At 36.8% G+C, this 12,684-nt stretch overlaps 2 protein-coding genes across 2 annotated transcripts in view; one reads left to right on the plus strand and one right to left on the minus strand.

Annotated features, from left to right (window-relative positions):
• Positions 1 to 6,431, minus strand: part of LOC120635175 — a 96,969-nt gene extending 90,538 nt beyond the window's left edge. Inside the window, exons 1-4 of the mRNA XM_039906108.1 lie at positions 6,402 to 6,431; positions 6,173 to 6,332; positions 3,799 to 3,968; positions 2,936 to 3,095 (exon numbers count right to left, since the gene is read on the minus strand). Coding sequence (XP_039762042.1) covers positions 2,936 to 3,095; positions 3,799 to 3,968; positions 6,173 to 6,293 — 451 coding nt within the window. The 5' untranslated portion in view covers positions 6,294 to 6,332; positions 6,402 to 6,431. The remainder of the gene's footprint in view (positions 1 to 2,935; positions 3,096 to 3,798; positions 3,969 to 6,172; positions 6,333 to 6,401) is intronic.
• A 3,994-nt stretch (positions 6,432 to 10,425) lies between these two features.
• LOC120635080 (heat shock protein 68-like) lies at positions 10,426 to 12,671 on the plus strand. The gene has a single exon (XM_039905989.1). The coding sequence runs from the start codon at positions 10,518 to 10,520 to the stop codon at positions 12,480 to 12,482; it is 1,965 nt and encodes a 654-aa protein (XP_039761923.1). The 5' UTR covers positions 10,426 to 10,517; the 3' UTR covers positions 12,483 to 12,671.
• The last annotated feature ends 13 nt before the right edge of the window (positions 12,672 to 12,684 follow it).

Genomic DNA, 12,684 nt, shown 5'->3' on the forward strand with positions numbered 1-12,684 from the left:
GGTGTTTATATGTATTTTCTAAGTATTTATGTATATATAATTCATAAAAAATATTCATCAGTCATCTTAGTACCCATAACACAAGCTACGCTTACTTTGGGGCTAGGTGGCGATGTGTGTATTGTCGTAGTATATTTATTTATATTATTATTTTAATTTAAATAACACTTGCTTTAAACGGTGAAGGAAAACATCGTGAGGAAACCTGCATGTCTTAAGAGTTCTCCTCAACGTTCTGAAGGCGTGTGTAGTCCACCAATCCGCACTGGGCCAGCGTGGTGGACTACGGCCTATACCCCCTTCTCATTGTGGGAGGAGACCCGTGCCCTGTAGTGGGCCGGAAATAGGTTGATATTATGATGCCGATGAATACTCACATCGACAATTACTTTATGCCTCAAAGTAACGGTATCTTGTGTTACGGGTACTAAGATGACTGATGAATATTTTTATGAATAATATACATTACGACAATACACACAGCGCCATCTAGCGCCAAAGTAAGCCTAGCTTGTTGGAAAGATAATAATAAATAAATAATAAATAAATATACTACGACAATACACACATCGCCATCTAGCCCCAAAGTAAGCGTAGCTTGTGTTATGGGTACAACGATGACTGATGAATATTTTAATGAATAATATACATAAAATACTTATAATATACAGATAAACACCCAGACACTGAAAAACATTAATGCTCATCACACAAATATTTTATCAGTTGTGGGAATTGGACCCACAGCCTAATAACGTGACTAATATTTGTGTAATTATGAACAAGAATGTTTTTCAGTGTCTCTGTGTTTATCTGTCTATATATATATAATGAAAATGGTCTTCGTTTGAGGCTCAATCACGCCTAAACCACTGATCGTATCGACATGAAACTACCACCATTCGATGCGAAATTTTTCCTAGATGGTTTATGGCTATCTATTTTTTGAATTCCAACATTCCTTCATTTTTTTATTGCTGTTTTACTTTTATGAACATTTATCCCGCTAATAAAAACAAAAGATAAGCATTTTCTCTTGATTCTTTTGTTTTCATGGATTTCAACAGAGTGTATTAAACGGATTATGGTTTTTTACATTCAGCTAAGAATCTACTCACGGTAGTGGAGAACGGCTGGACCAATTGGGCTTTTTTTTTATCTTCAGAATTGTCAGGAGAAAGTTTTGTATGTAAGAAAATTTTAAAAAAGCCCGATAAAAAGTTAAAAATTTCGATGATAATCGAAGAATTCCCATCTATATAGTCACTCACCACGAAATCTCGGGAACCATAAGACTTAGAAACGTGAAACTTGGTAGGAATATTACTTTTGCTATGTAGAGGTCAGCTATGAATAGATTTTAAGAAATTCATTCCCCAAAGGGGATTGCGGGGGCGTTAACAATGAACAATTCCCGTTTTTAAACTAAAGCTCCTATAGACTTCAAATTTGGTAGGAATCTTCTGTAAGAGCTGTAGAAATAGGCTATGAACGAATTTTACGATAGCTCACCCCACAGGGGGTTGCGGGGGTGGGTATTAACAATTAATATTTTTAATTTTCCAGCTAAAGCTCCTACAAGCTCCAAATTTTGTAGGAATTTTCTATAAGTGATGTAAAAATGATTTATGAACAAATTTTACGATATCCCAACCCAAAGAAGATTGCGGGGGCGTTAATTTTTTTTCCAAGCGATAGCTCCTATAGACTCCAAATTTAGTGAGAGTGTTCTATATGTAATATAAAAAAGGATCTTCGAGCGGATTTTACAATGAATCACCAATAAGGTTCGCGGGGGTGGGTGTTAACAATAAAAAATTTCAATTTCGAAATATAGCTTCTAAAAATTCTAAATATGGTAGGAATCTTTTATTATTCACATAAAGAACATCTCAAAATGGATTTCAATAAAGTCTACTTCCGACAGGAATTGCGGGGGTGGGTGTTAAAATCTAAAATTTTTATTTCTAACCTGTAACTTCTACAGACTCCAAATTTGGTGGGGATCTTCGTGCATGTAGGGATATTCGTGTATTTCCTTACAACAATCGTCTTTTTGGCAGCGGAGAAAAAGTCATTGAGAGGTTTCAAAAACTTAACTTTACATGTAGCTATCCAATCAATGGACTAAGAATTTTACATTTATTTTACTTTTGCAGACTACATAACCGACGAATTCTTTTATTGCGGGATCGCGCAAATGTAACAGATTAAAATGAATGCATTTTCCAAGCACATGAGATGTGGAAAAGAAATTTAGTTACTATTTCCAATAGAATTCATAAAAACATGCACAATTAATTTTCTATAAAAAATTGATGTCACGGAGAAAATTTTAGTTAACAGAAAATTCGGCGCACTTGAACCTAGACAGATTTCAACTTCACATATGAGACTTGCAATGACTTTAACTTAAACTTTCAATGCTCATTTCAAATTTTTTTCTTCATGTCAATTATTATTAATTTTTGGAAGAAAGGCACGGAAATGTTATAATGATTGCACATTGAAAGTTACAATGAATATTAGTGAGAAACATGACCTGGATGAAAGATACAGGCTAAATCGATGGAATTTGGAATTTGAGTAAGTCTAAACAATATCGATGCTTACAGTTCTATCCGCGGGGCCTATTTATGTTCATACAAAAATAAAAAAAAGGAGAATAATAAAAATATGAAAAAAATAAATAAAAATGAAACATAAAATGTAATTCATTTCCTTTTTCAATTCGCCCAGCGAAGCGGGCGGGAAACGGCTAGTATATTATAATTATTCATAAAATGTATTCATCAGTTATCTTAGTACCCATAAAACAAGCTTAATTTGGCGCTAGATGGCGCTGTGTGTAATATTCATATTTCATATTCATTTGTTTATATAATGGAATCCAAAATTAACAAAAGATCAACTACCACACGAGCTCGAGACATACCCACTAAAACAGCAAGAGGCGCCTTGCAGGTGGTAGACTCCTCCAGAGCGGAAACATGCCTGGTAAAGCTCCGGGCACCCTCCACAGACTTGCTGGCCACTTTGCTGAGACACGAGAGAGCTTGCTGGCGTACCAGCGGCTCGTAATGAAGCAAGCACAACTGTAATATACAGATAAAACATATTTTTATCATGTTATGGAAAACTTGCTTTTTAGAGAATTTCTTAATGACAAGGTTGCCTGGAAGTAAGCCGCTCCGCTTTCATCTCACACAAGATAGAACGAAGATTGTTAAATTATAAAACAATGTTGGAAAAGAGCAACTGCCGAGTTTCTTGCCGGCTTGTTCTCGGTAGAATCTGCCTTCCGAACCGGTGGTAGAGTCACTACAAACAGACAAACTTGACGGTTCAAAAGTGCTTATATTAGGCCTACTTGCAATAAATGAATTTTTGAATTTTGAATTTTGAGACCTCTCAGGCACAATAGTGAGCAATGTAGTCATTGAAGTGTATTTGTTACGTTAATATTGCACTAAACTATAAAGGTTTATAAAATAAAATTTATAATGTATGTAGGTATGTGCATCATAAATAAAAGTCTGAGTTAGGAAAATCCCTGTAATGCTATAAAGTATAAAGATGAAAAACAAAAAATATAAAAAAGTGTTTCGGTATTGTCAGGTTAGATCCATGGCAGAGGCATCATAATAAATAATAAAATATATAATTTCTCATTTTTGTCTGGTCGCCAATCGGCCATCAAATAGTATATATAGCAAATTAAGCTTAATTTTCATAATATATCATGGAACTCCGCGAAGTAACACCTGCTTCTATCGAATATATTAAAAATTTACAGACCTGTACAATTTCATAGTAGTACTTGTCAGCTGACGAATACTTGTCGACTATGCTCGCCAGCAGCTTCAATGAATCGCGCACGCTAGTGTCCCAGCCATTGTCTGTGCGTCTGTTTGTCACAACGTGCAGGAGCTGCACCGGTTTGTGTAGCAGGGTCGACAGAATCCATTCTGAAAAGTTGTAAGAGGTTCATCAATGTCAAAGTCAAAGTCAAAAATATCTTTATTCAATCATGTCAGGAAGAAGGACAACTTGGATGGTCTAGGAGCACTCTATACTCTATCAGCTGTAGCTCACTTTGTGTGTGTGTTAATTTTGGATTTTTAAAAATCCTGCAGTATTCAAAGCATACATAGAGGGGCACTATGTATGCTTTGAGTGTGTAACCTATGAAAATTTTCACCACGAAAAGTTAAACAATCATATTACCAGCAGCTTTTCACGGATAAATATTATGCTATGTCTGGCTGCAAGCTGAAGGTGTGCCAAATTTCAATAAGAACAGTTCTAAAGTTGAGCCAAACATTTGACCTAATCTTAATGTATTATTAGTATCTGTTGCCAGCGTTCTTCATCAGTGATTATTATAGGTTTTAAGAAATGCCTTTGTTTAAAAAAAGAAAGCTATGTTACTTTCCTCTACTCAACTTACTCTATGCCAAAAATAAAATTGATTAGTTAGAGTAAAGGCAGGACAAACAAAAAAAAAACGCATCAAAGCTACGTCTCTCCTACCAGCTTGTAGCTTAGGGGATAATGCTGAAATCAGAATTGCCGGGGAGTTGCTGCAGGATCAAATCTTATCGGTTCTGAAAATTCTACCCACCACTGAGAACATTATGGGGAACTCTCAGGATAGCAGGATTCCTTACTATGTTTCTTTCATAGGTAAGAAAGGAAATGTAATTACACACATGAAGCTTAACACCTACGCCTCAACTTGATGGACACAGGGTGGCCCTTGCATGCCCTGTGAAGTTTTGCTCTGTTTAAAGGCGATGGTTTTCAACTTATCATCAGTTTAGCCAGTTTCTTGGTCCGTCAATTATTACTGCATAAAATATATACGTCATTGCTTAAAAAGCTACAAGCGAGTGCCAGGGTTTGAACTCAGAATTTCCAGAAAGGAAGGCAGAAGTCCTTGAAGGACAATCATAAACAAGAAAAGATGTGGACAAGGCAACACTTGAGAAAAAGAGATCACTAGCTGTTACTCTAGGCAGTGGGAGAGATGGAGATTTTTTTTTTTTTTTTCTCTCTTTTCTTTAATTGCTGTAACTCGGCAATCTGTCTTGTGACATTGGGCCATTTGTTTGTGGGTTAAGGTAATAAAAAGTAAATAGATGGAAAATAAATACAAGAATAATAATGAGAATGGTAGAAGGTCCATCCTGTGCAGAGTGTGGTGAGGTGGAAACCAGTTTAAACCTCATGGCTGAGTGCCCCATGTACGTGCTGGTTAGATGGGAACTACAAGATAAGCATAGAATAAGTGAACAAGACCTAGCAAACATCTCTATAGGGGATATCGTTAGGTTCACCAAAGAGACTGGTAGGTTTCAGGTGGGTATACTGCCGGGACACCAGTAAGCCTGTATCTCAAATGGTCCTTACAGAGGACTGATCACCCATCTGGCAATGGCAGGCATCCCCTCATTAAATATATATATAGATATACCAACCTACCAACAAAGACATCCCACTTAGAAATTTAACGTTAGGGTAAGATTTGTTGTATTGGTACTGCCATACTTCAAGTTAGCCCACTACTGTTTTAGTTCATCACTATCAGGTGAGATTGTAGTCACTAGTTTTCAAAATAAATTAGAGGCTTATGTCCAGCAGTTTGAAACTTATCGGCTGATGCTGAGTTACTAATAACCAGAATTTAATATACTTCTTAACTACACCTTCACTACACCTTCAGAAACTGCGACATTATTAATATTGTCAGTATGTTTGTTACTTTGACAATATGGTGAAAGCTGAAAAGGAACTTCTCTAAATAATTGGACCTTGCTCATGAGATTAACGCCATGTTGAGTGTTGAGTCAACGGTCATTGTTCCGATAGTTGTTTCAGTCAATGGTCTTCTCGCGATAAGCTACGAACAATATCATAAGAAGCTTTCCCTTTGTTGTTGTATCAAGTGTCGTATACAGAAGGCAGTAATTTTTGAAACGGCACGTATTGTTCCTCACTCTGAAGCTCTGACCGCCGGTTGCTTTGGTACTCAAAATCCGCGTAAGCGGAGAAGTGGTTTATTTAAAAAAAAAAATTATTAGTATTTTGTTGTTTTTCTTTTTTAATTCACAATGTGAAAATTAAAAAAAATGTATATAAATAAACCTTGTCAGTATGAGAGTAAACTTACCTGTCTCAAAAGGTGTTAAATCCTCGGCCAGGACAATTTCAGCGCTTCTCAAAACTTTGGCGAAGGTTCTCTGATCATTTTCATCTTGACAACTTGTTAATACCGCCTCCCATTTATCCATGTTAAACTATCTCTAGTTAGGGTCCAAATAAGAGATAATCTATAGGCAAGTATCATATTATTAGGTCGTTACTTAAAAATAATATTTTGTAAATAAACTTTTGAATACCTATCTGACATGCCGGCTGACCTGCATCGGGTTGACCACAGACTACAGAGGCTTGTGTGACTGCCTGTCGTCTATTGCTAGGCAGCACTTTTTTTCTAAACAAGAATTAAATTGATACATTAGTTTTCCAGATTGTATAATTTTTTAAATAATTATCATAATATAATTTAAACACATGTTAAAAATTATATAATATTAAATTAAGTTTATCGATTAATTTTCTATACGCATATAGATTTCATTTACTTGAAAGCTATTTCCCTTCTTTCGCATCACTAATCTTTCTATAGCCTAAGAGCCCACGACGGCCAGACCTTCGTTATTAAATAAAAGCTGAAAATTCTTCTGTGCGTGCCTCTATACAGGTAAGAACAACCAGGGACTATAGAGTTTGGCTAGTGGTTACTTGGGCAGGTAACAGGTAGTAAAGGTGTATAAAACCTTACGTTCGAAACGTAAATACCTTAAATTCGCTAAAGAAAAGAAAGAAAGAAAGAAAAACTTTATTTGGATATACACACATTAGAATTAAAATACAACTTAATAGTCTACACAACAATTATTATAGGAACGGTGTGATCCCAAAATGGTCTTCACTCAGCATGTTTGCAGTGCCTGTTAAGACACAGCGCTGATCTTCCGTGAAGCCAGACGTGACGTTTGGACGGTAGGCGCTGTCAGAGCGACGCTTAAAAACTATGGGTACAATAATACAATTTAAAAGTAATATAAAATTAAAAAATAAGAAGTGTAATAATAAATAAAAAATAATATAAAAGATTTGTATACATATATAATATTTTGTTACGATCGAACCGATAAAAAAAAATAAAAAATAATAATAATAAAAAATAAAAATAAAAATAATAAACACACTTAGGCACCCTTGTTCAAATATTTTGTTGTTGGAAAAGATATTCTCTTAATTTCTTTTTAAAAGAGAGTTTAGACATGCTAATATCTCTTAATGGCGGAGGTAGGTCGTTCCAACAAGTTAAAGTATAAAACTCAACTTTTTTATATTTTATTAGGGATAACTTTAGAAATCTCGTCATCCATTGCCGGACACTTATGACAGTTGCTACCCCCTGCCAGACACCCCTAAATTTTAATAAATTATAATTATACTTTCGTTACAGTATAAAAGCTTAATTTTATATATGTTACTTGGGAACCTATAACAAAATGTTACCTCAATAGCCGGACAGTTTTAATGGTTCTAACACCTTGCCTATGGAGGGTAGAGGTAAGGAGAGTCATCTGTGTATATGAAAAAGTGTCGTCAAAATGTATTAAATTAGGATGGCGCCACATTTGCATCAGGGTAACTCTTAAAAGAAGCGCCAAATATAAATATTGTTAGAGTAGGCTTGTTGTTGGCTTGTTAGAACCATTAAAACTGTCCGGCTATTGAGGTAACATTTTGTTATAGGTTCCCAAGTAACATATATAAAATTAAGCTTTTATACTGTAACGAAAGTATAATTATAATTTATTAAAATTTAGGGGTGTCTGGCAGGGGGTAGCAACTGTCATAAGTGTGCGGCGATGACGAGATTTCTAAAGTTATCCCTAATAAAATATAAAAAAAATGAGCTTTATACTTTAACGAACTTAAGGTACTATTTTATAGACCTTTACTACCTGTTACCTGCCCAAGTAACCACTAACCAAACTCTATAGTCCCTGGTCGTTCTTAACTGTATAGGGGACACGCACAAAAAAAAAAAATTAAATAACGAAGGTCTGGCCGTCGTGGGCTCTTGCTCTACTAGGGTCATGGGCGCGCATAGCTCGGTCATGGCATGTTCTAGCTTATTCTCAAATATTTGTCTGTGGTTCAGATATCGATTCGTGTACATTCGCGAATGTTCGGTTAAAAATGGGACATGGCCAGGGATACCAGCGCAGTAAAAAAATCTCCCTACTTGTATAAAAAAAATCTTATTACAATAAAAATAATATTATGAAACATGACTGTAAGTATTTAAAATATAGCTTAGATTGTTTAATTGCCATCGAACGAGCTGATTTACCTGCTCATTTATTTAAAAAAATTTAATGTATTTAAATAAATAAATATATAAATAAATATACTACGACAATACACATATCGCCACCTAGCCCCAAAGTAAGCGTAGCTTGTGTTATGGGTACTAAGATGACTGATGAATATTTTTATGAATAATATACATAAATACTTTAAAATATATATATAAACACCCAGACACTGAAAAACATTCATGCTCATCACACAAACATTATCCAGTTGTGGGAATCGAACCCACGGCCTTGGACTCAGAAAGCAGGGTCGCTGCAAACTGCGCCAATCGGCCGTCAAACTTCCGATGTTTAAAAATAGAATTAATGAAATAAAATTTGTTTTATTACCCACACATTATTCTTACTACTTAAGCATAATTATAACGCCAGGCCATGAATAGCTTTCAAATTGAAGTATTGAATTGAAGTTATCTATATCATAGTTTGTACGGGTCAAACTATGCTATCTATAGATAGTAGTTTCATAAAAACTCCTTATGAAAAATACTTTCTTAAATAAATAATAAGTGTACATTTATTTAGACTCACTACTCATACTCATATCTGTAACATTATTTGCGAATATCTAGTTACAAACCATTTATCTTTTACCTATTACAATCACAACATCAATCAATAGCCTACAACCACCACCGCTAGACTAAAAGTCTATCACGGGTTTGCTCATAATCACCACGTTGCTGCCCAGCGTGCCTGAGCTGGTAACATCTGTATTCTGATCTGCCGTTACCAAACGGCTACTTCTACGTCAACAATGTTAAATCCAATATGCTGCGCAAATCCTAATAGTTGGCGCTGCAAGGCGCTTCGTGCTACTCACATGAGCAGAGATGAAAAATAATAGATCCCATTCATGCGACATTTACTTTAACTAAATAAACATAGACTAAATTCAATTATTTAATTTAATATGATTCAATTGTTTTTAATTTAATTTGATTGTTTAATCATTTAAATAACCAATAGCCCTGCCAGGTCCACATGTCCATTATAAAGATTTAAGGTTATTCCTAATTTTATATTCATCTGCTGAAGTACCTGAAACTAAGTAGATAAATGAATACTGAATACGTGAAATGTTTGCAAGTATCTCATACTCAAAATTTAAATGTCTTAGCACTTAATGGAAACACAAACAACTATTCAGGTTCAGTGTTTGTAAAGTTTTTCAAACGATCACGCCACCACTACCGTTAGCGATGCCGCGGGAAAAAGCTACTATTAATATAAATGTACACTAACAAACAGCCCATATCTTCAATATAAAACTAAATCAGTGACAACCTCAACTCGTACGCGTCATAAATCTATGCTTCATGTAACACAAGCGAAAAATTAAAAAATAAATTTCAAAATTAAATTTCAAAATAAATTAAAAATTCAAATCAAATTCATAAGAATTTTATTCTTAAAAACGTTAACCTAACGTTACCTTATCACAGGGACTTTTTTTATCACCATCTCTCAGTCGAGTTATGAAATTAGAGCAATTCATACCCAAGCTTATTTATCGCACATGTAATCCTTAATATTACAATAGGAATTCATATAAATATCAATAATTTACAATAATAATTTGTCTTCATCTAGAGTATGGATAATGATTCTAATATTCATTCCATAAAAGTCCATCATTTTGTGGAATCTCGCAGATCCTAGCCACACTGGACCATCATTAGCCCCGCCCATTGCTTTTGATTAGATAGCGCTATTGTCATTGGCTAGCTGTACGTATAAGCTATCCTTATCCAACATATGCAATAAGTATGTCTCTATCCTTGTCTCTCAATTTCCTGTGCGCTTATTGGCCAGATAAACATAGACTCTAGAATAATCTACTTCAAAGTAGAACGCTATTGGTCCATTGCAGTAGTTTCGAGAAATTTCCGGAATGCGATTCGTCGGGCCTGGACGACTATATAAGCGGCCTGTGAGCGCGCCAAAGCATGCATTACTTGAAAGTACGAAGCAAAGTGAAGAAGTGAATTCGGTGGAAACACCCAACAGAAACATTTTCTTGTGGTATTAAGAAAAGGAAGATTCGAAGACAAAATGCCAGCTATTGGAATTGATCTCGGAACTACGTATTCTTGTGTCGGTGTTTGGCAACATGGAAACGTGGATATCATCGCTAACGACCAGGGCAACAGAACGACACCGTCGTACGTTGCGTTTACGGATACGGAGCGTTTAATCGGCGATGCTGCGAAGAACCAAGTGGCTTTAAACCCTAACAACACAGTTTTCGACGCCAAACGACTCATCGGAAGGAAGTTTGACGATCCTAAAATTCAGCAGGACATGCAGCACTGGCCTTTCAAGGTCATCAACGACTGTGGCAAGCCAAAAATACAAGTTGAATTCAAAGGCGAAACGAAACGTTTCGCTCCAGAAGAAATTAGTAGCATGGTGCTAACAAAGATGAAGGAGACAGCCGAAGCTTATCTGGGAACTCAAGTACGAGACGCCGTTGTCACCGTTCCGGCTTACTTCAACGATTCCCAACGTCAAGCCACGAAAGATGCTGGAGCAATAGCAGGCTTAAATGTCCTACGCATCATAAACGAGCCCACTGCAGCAGCATTGGCCTACGGACTGGATAAAAACCTCAAGGGGGAACGAAATGTACTGATCTTCGATTTAGGAGGAGGTACTTTTGACGTATCAATTCTGACAATCGACGAGGGCTCCCTATTCGAAGTCAAATCTACCGCTGGGGATACGCATTTGGGAGGGGAGGACTTTGACAATCGACTAGTCAACCATTTGGCTGATGAATTCAAGCGCAAATACAAGAAGGACATCAAAGGCAACTCAAGGGCGCTACGGCGGTTGAGGACTGCCGCCGAAAGAGCCAAGCGCACTCTATCTTCGAGCACCGAAGCTACTATTGAAATTGATGCACTACACGAAGGCATCGACTACTATACCAGAGTATCACGGGCTAGATTCGAGGAGTTAAACTCTGATTTATTCCGTGGAACTCTAGAGCCAGTCGAGAAAGCATTAAAGGATGCCAAATTGGATAAATCCTCGATCCACGATGTAGTCCTTGTAGGTGGATCGACACGTATACCGAAAATCCAGAGTATGCTGCAAAACTTCTTTTGCGGAAAGAAATTAAACCTTTCCATAAACCCCGATGAGGCTGTGGCGTATGGCGCTGCGGTGCAAGCTGCTATACTAAGCGGAGAACAGCACAGCAAGATTCAAGACGTTCTACTAGTAGACGTGACTCCCTTATCACTTGGCATAGAAACTGCTGGAGGTATTATGACGAAAATCATCGAGCGTAACGCAAAAATCCCATGCAAGCAAAGTCAAACCTTCACAACCTATTCAGACAATCAGCCAGCCGTAACCATCCAAGTTTACGAAGGAGAACGTGCGTTGACCAAAGACAATAACTCACTGGGGAAGTTCGACTTAACTGGTATCCCACCAGCTCCACGAGGAATACCGAAAATCGACGTGACATTTGACCTGGATGCCAACGGAATACTCAATGTTTCCGCTAAAGAGAACAGCACTGGACGCAGCAAGAACATCGTGATTAAGAATGATAAGGGTAGGCTATCCCAAGCAGAAATAGATCGTATGCTAGCTGAAGCTGAACGGTATAAAGAAGAAGACGGCCGCCAAAGGGAGCGTGTGACTGCTCGGAATCATCTGGAAACTTACATCTTCGGTGTCAAGCAAGCTTTAGATGATGCTGGCGATAAACTGAGCGAGTCTGACAAAGAACAGGCTAGAAGAGAATGTGACGATGCCCTCAAATGGTTAGATAGTAATACTCTCGCTGAAAAAGAAGAGTATGAACATAAGTTGAAGGACTTGCAGCGCGTATGCTCGCCGGTGATGAGCAAAATGCATGGGGCCGCTAACGGCGCTGGTGGGTACCCTGGTTCTCAACAGGGTCAACCAGGATTCCAAGGTCACCAACAAGGATCTAACGGCTATCCAGGTTACCAGCAGCAGCAACAGTATTCAGGCCCGACTGTGGAAGAAGTCGACTAAACTAATTGGTCCGAGTCGTATATGACATTGCGCATTTATGGAGTGTTATACAAAGTTTAAGTTTTGACTGACTAGTTCCTAATTTACATATAAGTTTATACCAATGTTTACAGTAGCAGTAGCGTAGCGTTTAATATTGTTTTATTTTTAATCACCAGGTGTTCATTATTGCATTTAAATTTAATAGTCAATAAAAAAATTA

Source organism: Pararge aegeria, chromosome 26 (assembly GCF_905163445.1).
Source record: "Pararge aegeria chromosome 26, ilParAegt1.1, whole genome shotgun sequence".
Taxonomy (NCBI): domain Eukaryota; kingdom Metazoa; phylum Arthropoda; class Insecta; order Lepidoptera; family Nymphalidae; genus Pararge; species Pararge aegeria.